This window comes from Frankliniella occidentalis, unplaced genomic scaffold (assembly GCF_000697945.3).
Source record: "Frankliniella occidentalis isolate FOCC.00 unplaced genomic scaffold, Focc_3.1 Scaffold62, whole genome shotgun sequence".
In the NCBI taxonomy this organism is placed as follows: Eukaryota; Metazoa; Arthropoda; class Insecta; order Thysanoptera; family Thripidae; genus Frankliniella; species Frankliniella occidentalis.
The window spans coordinates 619270-631469 of record NW_026267192.1 but is presented as its reverse complement, the minus strand read 5'-3'; the positions used below and the strand labels follow the sequence as shown (position 1 = coordinate 631469).

Here is a 12200-nt window from a genome sequence, read left to right as displayed (position 1 = left end):
ATGTTTCCCGAGGCTGTCGGATTATTGTGAGACATCGCTCGCGGACTCTGTCTCTCCTCACCGTCAGCTGCCGCTGGAGCTGTGCGCACCCCTCCTCCAGCCGCTGAACGCTCTGCGCCCCGGAGGACCCCGACTGACTGGAGCCGTCGGGGGGCGTCCCTTCGGATTCCTCCTTCTTGTATTCGTCTTCCTTTCTGGGCAAAGTAAAGTGTCAGTGATTCGAAAACTTTAAAAAAATTGGTAGCCGGCAACGTAAGCTGAGGGTTTTTGGATATGGCAATTTCTGGCTTCAGAACTCACATGTTCGGTTTCCAGTGAACGCTCCGTTCCGACACAGTGCCTACGACTGGAGGGATCAGGGAGCAGGAATCGCCAGACACGGCAGACTTACCCTCCTTCACGTCCATTTTGGACTGGGACTCTTGTCCCGCACGCTGGAGTGCCGTGCCGTTCAGTGGACGCTAGAGAACATGCAAATCCCATGGCCATGATGTGACTCATAAGGGGCCGAGCAATGTTAGGGTGGACCCACGATGAACGTTTCCCCGCGGATATTTTTCTTTTCAGGATCGCCTACGTAAAATTTGTCTGATTTCGTCATTCGCTTGCTCATAGAGCCATGAGGCAAAGGACACAGAGCAAGTACATAGTTCTACGCTACGCCAGCTCGGGGATCGTTCATTGTGGCGAAACTTACGTTGAAGATCTCATCTACATTATTGACATTTGAGACAATTCACTAACCTCTTTTGACGATTCAGTGACACTTTCATTTTTCACGTGAGCCATTTACCTCGCCAGACAACTCCTTATTGCTTGTAGGACTTTGTATTTCGTTGTCAGTTGTCAGAGATTGCATCAATTGCACTGCAACGCCAGACGCCAAGGTATTGTCGCCCGCTAACTCTTCTGCGCGCCGTTTAGAAATATGGCTTGCTCCCTCGTCTTCAGAATGCCAACATGTATTTTTTGAACATGACAAAATCATATTTTGGAACTTGGCTATTTGGCCCATATATATTTGCTTTACAGAGAGAAATAAAAAAATTTATTGTCATAATTACTTGGTGGTGTAGGGACGCAAAGGTTGATCTCTGTGGTTTTCTCAGTTCTCGAACTTCATAATTTCTGATGTGGCAATCCTGCCTTCTTTGCGTTTTCAAGTATGGCGTCTTTGACTGTCTCCGTCTGCTTGGATGGTTACATTCGTCTGTGAAATAACTCTGTAAATTGTCCATATTTCTTTGTTGTCGAAGTGTTTATCCGTTTATGGAAGTGTATTTTTCTTTTGAATAAGTTGCCCCATGCTTTCCTGTAACTTTAAGGTTAGTCAATCTTTTGGCAGTTAATCACTTGTTTCTTAATCACAGTTATGTTGTCTTACACTGGGAGTTCTCTGATAGCCTGAGGTGCTTTTTAACTGATTTGTTGATCTCCTTAATATTTGCATAGGTTTTTTTTTATGCTATCTCCTTATAGCCTGTTTGGATAGTTCTAACCTCAGTTACTGTTTGTTGGCCGCTCTAAACACAAATAATCTTGTATTACTTCCCTTTTCGTTGAAGCATGTGTTATTGCTCGGTTTATTGTAATCATTTTTCAATTTTTTCTTCTGTAGGTTATGCAGTAAAATGTCACTCAGGGCTTATCAATATTTTAAAAAGTCCCCGAATGTGACCCAATTTACAGTTACAAAATATGGTCTGAAACATATGTCAGTTCCATCCATAATTCATGCGAGGCCGTTATCTCAGCTGTGCTCACGTTTGCCATGTACCAAGAGAGTCTCCGAAAAAAGTGACAGATTAGCGTGCTTTGAACCATTTAAAGTTCAAACCAGGTCATACCGACTGAAACAAGATTTTGGGCATAAGACTCAACCACCAGACAAGTTCCTTAACACCATTTCCTATATTATTATTGGATTTATTGGATATATCATCTATGATGCGTAAGTTGTATTTCTAATTTATTTATTCAGTTATTGATTTACAGTTAATTCCCACTAGTGCAACAATGATGGGGTGATGGGTGCACAACTTTTTAACGAGAAATTGTAGTATCAGATAGCAGTAATAAGCTTACTAATGACATGAGACTGCGGGGGAAAATCGTTTTAAAGGGGAAATTGTTGTACGTGGGGATCGTACTAATGAGAATTGACTATATTTACTTTTTATTTATATTAATCTTATTGTTTTTGTTGGGGGAGCATAGTTCCTCTAATATTCCTAATGGACTCATTTTTATGTTGTTTATGAGCAGAGGTTATGGAGATAAAGAAGAGGGATACTTCAAAAATGTGTTCAAGGACTGGTTTAAAAACTGGCCTCCCAAAGTGGATGCAGCTACTATAGATGTTGAAAAGCATAGCAAAGTTTTTGTAGGCGAAGCTGCTGCAGAGGAAACTGAAGTAGATGAATCAAAGAAGAAAAAGAAGAAAGCTATAGGTTTCCGTGAACGGAGAGTAAGTACTATGTTAGATCAATCGAAGCAATACTGAATAATCTTTCTTCTTCCCTATAAAATGGAAAGTAGAAAAATCTGTGGAATAGTTTGCTGAATCATTTGATGCAATTTTATTTTGTCAATGTAAAATCATTGTTGTACTTGTTACAAGAGTTTTATTTTTATATTTTCATAGCTATTTTCTTCTTTTTTTTTTTTGCAAAAGAACTGCTTTGTGTTTGTCATTTTTCCTCAATGGTAAAACAAGTATATTGGCATTTGATTTCTGCCTGGTAGAGATTTTGAACTTTATGACAGCACGACACGCATGAATTTCCCTTATGAAATGCAGTGTGTTTTTGTTTTGTTTAAATTTTATTTTGCAACAGCTGCATGGTTCACTACTTTGTAGAGTATAGCTGTAGGATATAGTATTAATGTTCTATGATTAGGTGCATTTCTGAGGATTTTGTCTACTTTTAGTATAATGTTCTTATAAGCTGTCCTTGTAATAAAAGTAAATTCTCATCTAGCTTATTTAGTTAATAAAATCATTTAAATAATTGCACCACAGATAATTGAATATGAGAACCGTATGCGAGCATACTCAACACCAGACAAGATATTTCGGTACTTTGCTACAGTGAAAGTTCAAAGTTCTGAAGGCACTGAAATTTACATGACACCAGATGACTTCTTGCGAGCAATCACCCCCGGATGGAGACAGCCGGATGGTAATAATGTTTCTAATATACGGAAACAGGTGAATTGAGGTCTTAAGGAAATCATTATACATAAGTGGAAAAGAGCTGACTCCTCCAGATCACATGCTGCACTGAAATCTGAAAAATAGAGCTGTACCCTTTTCCTAATCTTCTCTGCAGCTTTGAACTTTTTCTTTATATTTTGTAGTTTTTAGCAGTATTTCTGTATATAAAGAAATAATGATTTTCTATTAGACACTCGAGTTGAAGCATGTTTGCATGTGCTGTGGGTTGGACTGGACCCTCTTCATAGAAGAATCCCATCCTAGATGAGATATTCCCCTGCACTGTTTCTTGGCGAATAACTTGCATGCCGTTGCATCCACCCTCTACTTTCTCACACTTCATGCTAAAATTTCACAATAACTATCACTATGTTTGCACCATTCATGTCATATTCCCAGATTTACCTGCATGAATTATCCATCTACCTCAAAATTCTAGACATGAAACTAATCATTATTGTTTCACCCTTTTTCTACACTAACCATCCAACATGGGCATTAATCCAAAATTTGTATGCTTGCTTTCTTTGGGGTGACAGATCATCGAATATGAAAATCGCATCCGTCAGTTCTCAACTCCTGATAAGGTTTTCCGCTACTTCGCTACTCTCCAAGTTACTCATGTTACTTCTTCTGGGGTCCAGACTCATGAGGTATTCATGACACCTGATGATTTTCTTCGCTCAATGACTCCAGGAGTGAAACAGCCTCCCGGTAAATATTTAAAAGTATATCTTAAGTAGGCTGTCATTGTTAGCACTTTCTATCATCAATATGTTATTATACTCAATTTGACAATAGAGATGTATTTTATAGTTTCATAATGTTTTTTTACCCTGAAAATCATCAATCTAAGTACTTATGATAATGGCTTGATTCACGAGTCATTTTTCTGTTTGAGAGCTATCAAGTATTTTTATGTTTTTTGTCGTTGGTTTTTATGTTCAATTTTATTAATGTTGGCTTTGTTATCCTTTCTGCGCATATCTTCTTCCTCTTGAAATTTTGGTGTCACCAGATATGGAAGTTGTCTTTACTCTCACTGGTTGCACACTCAGGGCTTCAAATTTGCTTTGCTTGTTTTCTTGTGTGTTTTTTTTTTTTTAATCTACGTAATTATTTTTATGTCATTATCTCAACGCTTTTAATCTAATGAATTACTTGTAAAACTAAACCCATTTTTTTTGTCTGCAGGTCTAGGACTTGATCGATACAAGAGATATGATCCTAAGGTAAGAAATATGTACTTTTAGTGTGCAGTATATTTTGACCTATGAGGTTTCAAGAGACCATCAGAGAAGTCACTTTGCTATTTCATGCCCCTTGAGAGCAAACTAATTTTAAGGTAAAAAGAAAACAAAATTTGGAAAAAAAATTGGTTTATCTACCTGTATACAGAAAACTTGTACCATAAAATTTAAAGTCTTGGTAAAGAATTTGATCGGAGTTAAATCTTGTTACATGATAAAACCGGCTTAAATCGCCTTCTCTCATCTTACCTCATGAAGTGGCAAAATTTCAATACTTTCCATTTGTTTTAATGTTATTTTGCTTTCTGTGTTTGTGACTCTATAATGGTGCATTCTTGCTTTCTTTCTAATGCCAATTGTCTGGTGATGCAAAATAGTGATTTTCTACAATGTTGTCTTTTTTTAGCAGAACTTTAACTGTAACTTTACCCAACAATAATGCAAAGTATCAAATTATCAAACTATTTTGCATCATATGCTTCTGGATGATGTATGCCTCTGAGCTCAGTAGTTCATCTGTGTACTTTGCTCTTTCAGCTCCTTTTTATCCCTCTTCGCTCTGTCAAATGATATGAGTACTGAGTGCTCTAAACTTATCTTTACACCTACCCTGATCTTGTAGACATTGTGTTTGAATCCTCATTCATATTATTAGAAAGTGGGAAATCCTGTGATGCCCTGTCTTCTGTATTCTTTGTTCTCCTTGATTCACTGCTAATGATTTTTTATTCTGAAGTCTTTTACACACAAACCCTGCCTTTCTTTTACCCAACCAATCCTGCTTCTCCTGACACTAATTATATGTTGTGCGGTTTCATGTTTTGTCTGCCACCTTCTCCATCGTTGCAATGGTTTTCTGTAATTTCCAGAATCCTTCGGAGGTATTTATTGTATACTATTTCTGGTTTTCTTCCTCCTTCTCAGTGCCTGGTAGATGTTTTTCACTTTGACCCTTGACCAGTAACAATGCAAATATTTTCCAATCCCATCCATGTAAATGGTTTTAATTCTTTCAATGTAGCAACACGCAAATGTTTTGCTAAAAATAACATTTAGACAAGTATTCTTTCACCATTATTTCTGTCTAGGATGATATCAGGTTGTTTTATTTTTCAGTGTTGCTTTTATTTGTATCCAAAGTCATGCTCCTACTTTAATACAAATGGGAAGTAACTTGGGGTTAAATATTTGCATGTATTGCGTCATTTGCATGTCACTTACACAATCTCTTTTTACTTTATCCCATCTTTCACTTTCTATTTTGTTTTAATATTTCTAGTCTACCGTTTGTTTCTCCCAGCCCAAGACACACGTATTGATAATTTTTATGCCAAATCTCACTACCAGTGACAAAGATTTAGTTTATTTTCACTCTCAATTTTTGGTGTGGAGGTTTCTTTTAGTTTTTGAGAGAAATTGTGAGTGTTGGATTGCATACTTTTATTTTATGTAATCCCATTCAGATTGTTCAAGAGGGAGCATATTCATAGTGAATAGCTTCTACAAGCAGACATCTTCTAGGCGAATTCTTTGATGCTTTTTTCCGTACTACCTAACTTAAAATATTGAACTGAGCCAAGAGTTTTTCTTACAAAGAAGTTTTATTTTTATTTTCAAAGCTAGAGAGGTATTTAACAAACTTTGTGGAACTGTACAAAGTTTGAGATTTATCTATTGCACTTGTTCTTGTATGCTGTAGGATGCTTTCCAAAAGCCTTTTTTTTCCCCTCAGTAATCGCTTTTAGTTTAGTTATGTGTATTTTCATTTCTTCACATACCTTATTAGGTCTCAGAGTTTTAATAAGGCTTCATTTGGTTTGATGCAGGTATTACCACCCCAGTAAATGAATGTGTGAATTACTTGAGTGAACTGCCAAAAATTTCCAAAGTCTTGTTTTGCTAAATAATACATTCCACTGCAAGTGCCTTGTCAGTGATAATGGATTTAGTGTTTATAAGTCTAGCGCTAGTTGGAACCATAAATCCTTTTATCATCAAAGTACAGTAGATAAAATTATATTCCTCGTCCGGGAAATGAGAGTTTTGCTAAGAAATTTATTTGCAAAATATTGACATGATTAGGAGATAATTGTGATAAATTGTTCAATTTGTTCATAACTTTTGTCAAAATCTCAAATCTGCCAAACAGTCTTGACTAAGTATTTGCCTTTACAAAATCTTACACATGACATTATTTTACAGGATGTTCATACCAAGTTAGAGTTGGCTTTGGATGAAGACAGCATTTTTTATAAGCTAGGCAGTGCAGGTCTTATTACCTTTTCAGACTACATTTTCCTTCTTACTGTTCTGTCAAGTAAGTGTGACTTTAATTTTTCTTCTATCTTCACTTTCTTTTGTCTCACTTCTTTACATTTCAATCACAGCATCTAGACGTCACTTTGAAATCGCTTTTCGAATGTTTGACTTAAATGGTGATGGTGATGTGGACTGTGAGGAATTTGAAAAAGTTGCGACACTGATACGGCAGCAGACAAGTATAGGAAGCCGCCACCGTGACCATTCTAATACTGGAAATACATTCAAGGTATAAAAGAAAAAATTCATCGTTTATCAAAACTCCGTTCATTTTATTATCATGTTTTAAACTAAGTTTTCTCTGATTTTGATCTATTCTTCCAATTTAGGGAGTTAACTCGGCCCTGACGACATTTTTCTTTGGATCTGACCTAACAAAGAAACTCACTATTGAACGGTTCCTTGATTTTCAACAATCGTTACAAAGGGAAATTCTAAGTCTGGAGGTAAGAATAGTTTAAAGAATTCACTCTTTTTGCAATATTTTTTAAATTTTCACAACAAGTTAATTTTGAATTTTTTTCTCCCCCCACTTTTTTTAGTTTCATCGCAAAAATCCTGATGAACATGGAAATATAACTGAGGCTGACTTCACGGAGCTTCTTCTTGCATATGCTGGGTACCCTCAAAAAAAAAAGACTAAGACACTGAAGCGTGTCAAGAAAATGTGTGTACCAGTTTTTGCTTTCTTCAAATTTGAGATTGTGTATTCATTTTTTTTATGTTCAATATTGTTTGTGTTACAGGTTTCATAGCTCTCCAGGTGTTAGTCGAGATGACTATTTGAAGTTTTTCCATTTTCTTAACAATATTAATGATGTAGATACAGCTCTCACATTTTATCATATTGCTGGTGCCTCAATTGATCAAGGTATTCTCTCCTGCAACATTATTCTAATCTTCAGTTTAAACTATGTACCTTTTTCTGGAACTGTCTTATTTTTTCAGCCACCTTGAAGCATGTTGCCAAAACTGTTGCACATGTTGACCTCAGTGATCACATCATAAGTGTTGTTTTCACCATATTTGATGAAAACTGTAAGTTTATTAATTAGTCTGTTATAATCCCTTTCATATCTGGGTAGTATATCATTATCTAATCTATCTTTTTGCAGTGGATGGTCAGCTGAGCAATCGTGAGTTTGTTGCTGTGATGAAGAATCGTCTTCTGCGTGGGTTAGAAAAACCTAAAGATACAGGTTTTGTCAAATTACTACAGTCAGCCGTAAAATGTGCCCGTGAAACTAAACCTGTTCTGTTGGACTTCTAATTGTGATATTTTATGTTCTGTTTTATTATCTTATTATAACATGACAGTGATAACATTGATAACATGTACTCTGTCATTCTGATACAATTTGTTTTATGTTGTATAATTTGAAACACTCTCTCTATTCTACAATATAGTTCTATTTTATGTGTGTTGTAAAGTAATCTTTGATTTTATCTCACCCAGATTTAAATGACTTGTCATCTGTTACTTTTCTTTTTACTTCTACTTCATTCTAGTCTACTTACATAGAAATAGTCAAACTAAGTTTGCACTGATAAATAAGGTGTGCAACTGGCGTACACATGCAAGTTCTCAACACTATGTTGCACACTTTTAAGTGTTTGATAGGATATTTGAATACTTAAAAATGTTCAACAGTAAATTTGAACACTGTAAAGTGTCCAAAGCTTTAAAGTGTCCAAAGCTTTATTGGCCAACCCTGATGTTCAAGCACTTTATAGTATTCAAATATCCAGTCAAACACTTAAACGTGTGCAACTTAGTGTTGAGCACTTGCATGTGCACGCCAGTTGCGCACTTTATTTATATGTGTGATTTTAAAAAAAGACTACTTATTTGTGCTGTGAAGATAGCAGGTTTTTTTACCACGACTGTAAAAGCTTGTTATGAAATTCGAATGTGTTTAACCTTTATTAAAGCAGTTACTAAGGCCCCGCAAATAAGATATCTGTATCTTTATTACACCACTGCAAGAAGAGACTGGCAAATCATTAATGCTCAACTTGCTGTGGTACTTTGGCGTGCACCTAGTGTGTGTGCGACTCACTCTCAGACCTACAGATCCCCATTATGTCTCTCTCTTTCACCTCTCTTTCTTTCACAGCGCTGTCCACGTCCACGGCCTCCCTACTGCACCGGGTAGGCGTAGGCAACCCAGATGCATGTGTGCTACGGCATAGGGAATAGCTTCTCTGCGCGAAACGCCACAACCCGGCTGTCCTGTTGTTGCATTATGTCAGCCCATTTAATTCATCTTCAGATGTTGCGTGTTGTCAGGATTGTCGCACACGATTGTCTATGGTCGCTGCCCCTCCACTCTGGATAGTCACTGGATGCCACCAGCTGTGCCCGACTCCCGGCCGCCTCACCAAATCTTACCCTCAAGCCACCCTCACTTGGTCCCCACGTGGTCGCTGGGCGGCCCTCTTTGTCTGACGCACGTGACAGCGGTGAGCAATGCGCCAAATGAGTCCAGGGCGGGCGGCTATCGGCGGCGAGGGGTGGCACTTTGTTCGAAATGTCCCCTTGAATGACGCGTTCATTTCATTTTTGTTTCTTACGCAACTACGTTTGGGAATAGTTATGTCATGTGGTTAACGGCCTTTTTTCCTTTAAGGGAATTTGTATTGCCTCCTTAGTTTGCGCCCATGGAAGTGGTTCTTCCGTTCCGTAGGGCGTTTAGTTTAGCGCCCCATCGGTGTTTTAACAGGCGCGGTATAGGCGCATCCCTCCCGTCGTCTCTAGTGGGACGCCTAAAAGATAGGCAATTTGTGCTTCAACGCCCCTGTAATTCCCCCCCCCCCCTCTCCGGTCAGACGGATCTTTGTCGCGCCTGTGATTTAAGGACGAAATAACTCCGCTTGTCTGCAAGAAGAAAGTATTATTTGCGAAATGAAAATAGTAGTGTACTCAGGAATTCAGCAAAAAAAACGAGAATCCTGACTCCCCTTGCTGGAGATCAGGAAGTTATATAACACGACCTGAGGTGGGGTGGAAAACGAGTGGGACGGTGGGACGCCCAGGGCTTCACGTCAATGAATTCCCATATTGTTTCAGTTCTCAAAGAGGGAGGGGAAGGCCTGGAGGATGTAAGATGCTTAAATAACATAACCGAAAACTTAAAAAAATAAAATACGTAGACACAATTTTACAAGATAACTCATATCGAATGATAAATAAATGTGTGTCAAGGGAAGGACCCTTAGTACACATTCGCAGCGATAGTACGGTAATTGTATAGAATTTGTTATAACGCCGTGCTGCATTTTAATGTTTGCAAAAAATGTACTAAGGAATTAACATGTGCAAAACGAATGTTTGTGGCTCACCTCTACAATTTACGATTTAAACTTTAGTGAGAAATTGTGTTAATTGACTATTTCAAAATCTACTGTTTGATTGCGTTTACAGTGTAGAGCGAAACGGGATTGAGGGATGAGAATGACGTCAGTAGATACACCCGCCTCCCCTCGAGAGGACCTGAGGAGGTGCCGAATCTGGCCAGCTCTAGGCTCCGAACACTGTCTAACCGAGGTGAGAGGAGAGTTATGCGTCTTGTTGCCCAGATCGAATGTCCAGTGTTATAGACCGTCACGGGAACAGCAACGAACTCGTTTTCAGTATAAAAGTTGAATCCGCGCGTTGAGTCGTTTTGGTCGAGGCGCCGCAGAAAGTTTGGAATGGGGTGGGGGTGGGGGGCTGGCAAGGTGCTCCGGGTACCGAAGGGCGCTAGGGCGCTGCACCCGTACGCTACCGATATCAATGGGCCAGCCAGCCGCACCGGTTTCTCATACCCATGGCCACGGCCCCGCCGAAGGCGGGAACGGCGGGCCGCCGGCAGCTCCTTCGCGGGAGGGCCAGGGAAGGCACCGCGCGAGCGGCAGGGAGGGCGAGCGCCGCACCCAAGCCTCGCGCAGGGGCCCGGCGCCTCGCGCCCCGCGCCCCACCAGGCCGTTGGCTGGCGACATGGCAGCATGGCGTGCAACGTGACTGAGCCGCACCACTGGCCGCGCCCCGCCTCCGAGCTCACGTGACGCACTCGGCCAATGGGGCGCGGGATCGACGCCACAGCTGCCGAGTCACGTTGCAGTCACGTTGTTCTCGGCGTGGTCGCGGGCCGCGGGAGGGGCGGCGCGTGGCGGGGGCAGGGCGGGGGAATGCAGCGCGGAGCGCGGCTAGTCAGCGGAGCAAGATGCCGCGGGGCCGGGACCGGGGCCAGGGCAGTAGTCAGTAGTCCAGTCGTACGAACTTCGAGTCGAGCGCGCTCGTTCCGTATTCCGTCTCGCCGGCCAAAACACGGGCGCGTCCCGGACAGCCCAGTGCAGGGGCCGAGCCTGAGGCTTCAGGGGCTGGCGGCTGTGTAGTGCAGTTGAGCGTGCGAGTGTCGTGCTGCCGTTCGCGCGGGCGTGCGTTTGTGGATACGACGTCGCCGTCGTCCGCCCGAGTGCCCGACACAACAAATCTGGGAAGATATTCGTGCGGCGTGGCGTCGCTGTGCCCGAGTGTGTCGCGGATCAAGATGCGCCGCCGTAGCGGGAGGATCAACAGGTGATCACGATGTGTTCGTCGGAGTCGGAGTCGGAGTTCATCACGTCCCCGTCGGCGGGGTCGGCCGCCACGTCGATTCGCCCTTCGCCGGCCCTGTCTGCCGCCACCGCCTCCGCCGCGGCCCCGCGCACCAAGCACAGCGTGCACTGGTTCCGCAAGGGCCTCCGCCTGCACGACAACCCCAGCCTGCGGCACGGCCTCAAGGGCGCCACCACCCTACGTTGCATCTACTTTCTGGATCCGTGGTTCGCGGGCTCTTCCAACGTTGGCATCAACAAATGGAGGTGAGTTTTGTTTACCACACACTCGCTACCGAAGAGCGGGTTTTCCCCTACATGTCCCCGTCCTCACCGTCACTCCCTGACACTTTCCTTATCCTTGCTTACCCCCCCCCCCCTGCCTCCGCGCGTAGCCAGGACTTCTTTTGGCGAAATGTCATGTCATGTTTATTTTTGCCTATGCCTACCTCATTCAGACTGGTTCTAGTGCAAGTTACCCACCCATCAGGCATCTGTTGATTCGGATGAAAATAATTCGAATGCATTTTGGCAGATTACCGAGAGAATCCTCCACTGTAGATTGGGTGCGCTCGCTCTATTGGAGTAGTAGTACGGTACCGTACGGTGCCTTTACTCGCAGCGCAGCTGGCCTATGGCGGCACGTGTAAACAAACGAGCGTAAGAGACACTGGGAGCGCGACCCGCCCCGACAACTTGTGAGCCGGAACCCTCACCGGCTAGCCATACCTAGAGCCCTAGATACTTGTCCAGTCTAGCCATACCGTGCGTCAGGACCACGGCACAGGATGATGGTTTGCATCCTAAGGCGCCATGGTCCCTAGCGTAGCCAACCA

At 41.8% G+C, this 12200-nt stretch overlaps 2 protein-coding genes across 4 annotated transcripts in view; both read left to right on the top strand.

Moving 5' to 3' along the window:
- The first annotated feature begins 1138 nt into the window (after window positions 1-1138).
- On the top strand, window positions 1139-8742 carry LOC113206517 (calcium uptake protein 1 homolog, mitochondrial). 2 transcript variants are annotated; one of them, XM_026422631.2, is made up of 12 exons: window positions 1139-1325; window positions 1619-1951; window positions 2266-2467; window positions 3757-3931; window positions 4412-4449; window positions 6670-6784; window positions 6855-7015; window positions 7116-7232; window positions 7329-7453; window positions 7533-7657; window positions 7735-7824; window positions 7902-8742. In XM_026422631.2, the coding sequence occupies exons 2-12, from the start codon at window positions 1632-1634 to the stop codon at window positions 8054-8056; spliced, it is 1623 nt and encodes a 540-aa protein (XP_026278416.1). In that variant the 5' UTR covers window positions 1139-1325; window positions 1619-1631; the 3' UTR covers window positions 8057-8742. The 2 variants fall into 2 exon arrangements, with proteins under 2 accessions (XP_026278416.1, XP_026278419.1); XM_026422634.2 differs by lacking the exon at window positions 3757-3931 and adding an exon at window positions 3023-3182.
- A 2222-nt stretch (window positions 8743-10964) lies between these two features.
- Window positions 10965-12200, top strand: part of LOC113206518 (cryptochrome-1) — a 20381-nt gene continuing 19145 nt past the window's right edge. The window contains exon 1 of one of the 2 annotated variants that reach the window (XM_052267982.1): window positions 10965-11631. In XM_052267982.1, coding sequence (XP_052123942.1) covers window positions 11357-11631 — 275 coding nt within the window. In that variant the 5' untranslated portion in view covers window positions 10965-11356. The remainder of the gene's footprint in view (window positions 11632-12200) is intronic. The other variant, XM_026422635.2, reaches the window with a different exon arrangement.

What these genes read in the sequence shown, in the direction of transcription:
- LOC113206517 (XM_026422631.2), top strand. Translation starts at nt 1,632, where the DNA reads ATGTCACTCAGGGCTTATCAATATTTTAAAAAGTCCCCGAATGTGACC. An exon ending in ACAAGAGATATGATCCTAAG is followed by an intron (nt 4,450 to 6,669) that starts GTAAGAAATATG and finishes ATTATTTTACAG; the next exon opens with GATGTTCATACCAAGTTAGA. An exon ending in GGGAAATTCTAAGTCTGGAG is followed by an intron (nt 7,233 to 7,328) that starts GTAAGAATAGTT and finishes CACTTTTTTTAG; the next exon opens with TTTCATCGCAAAAATCCTGA.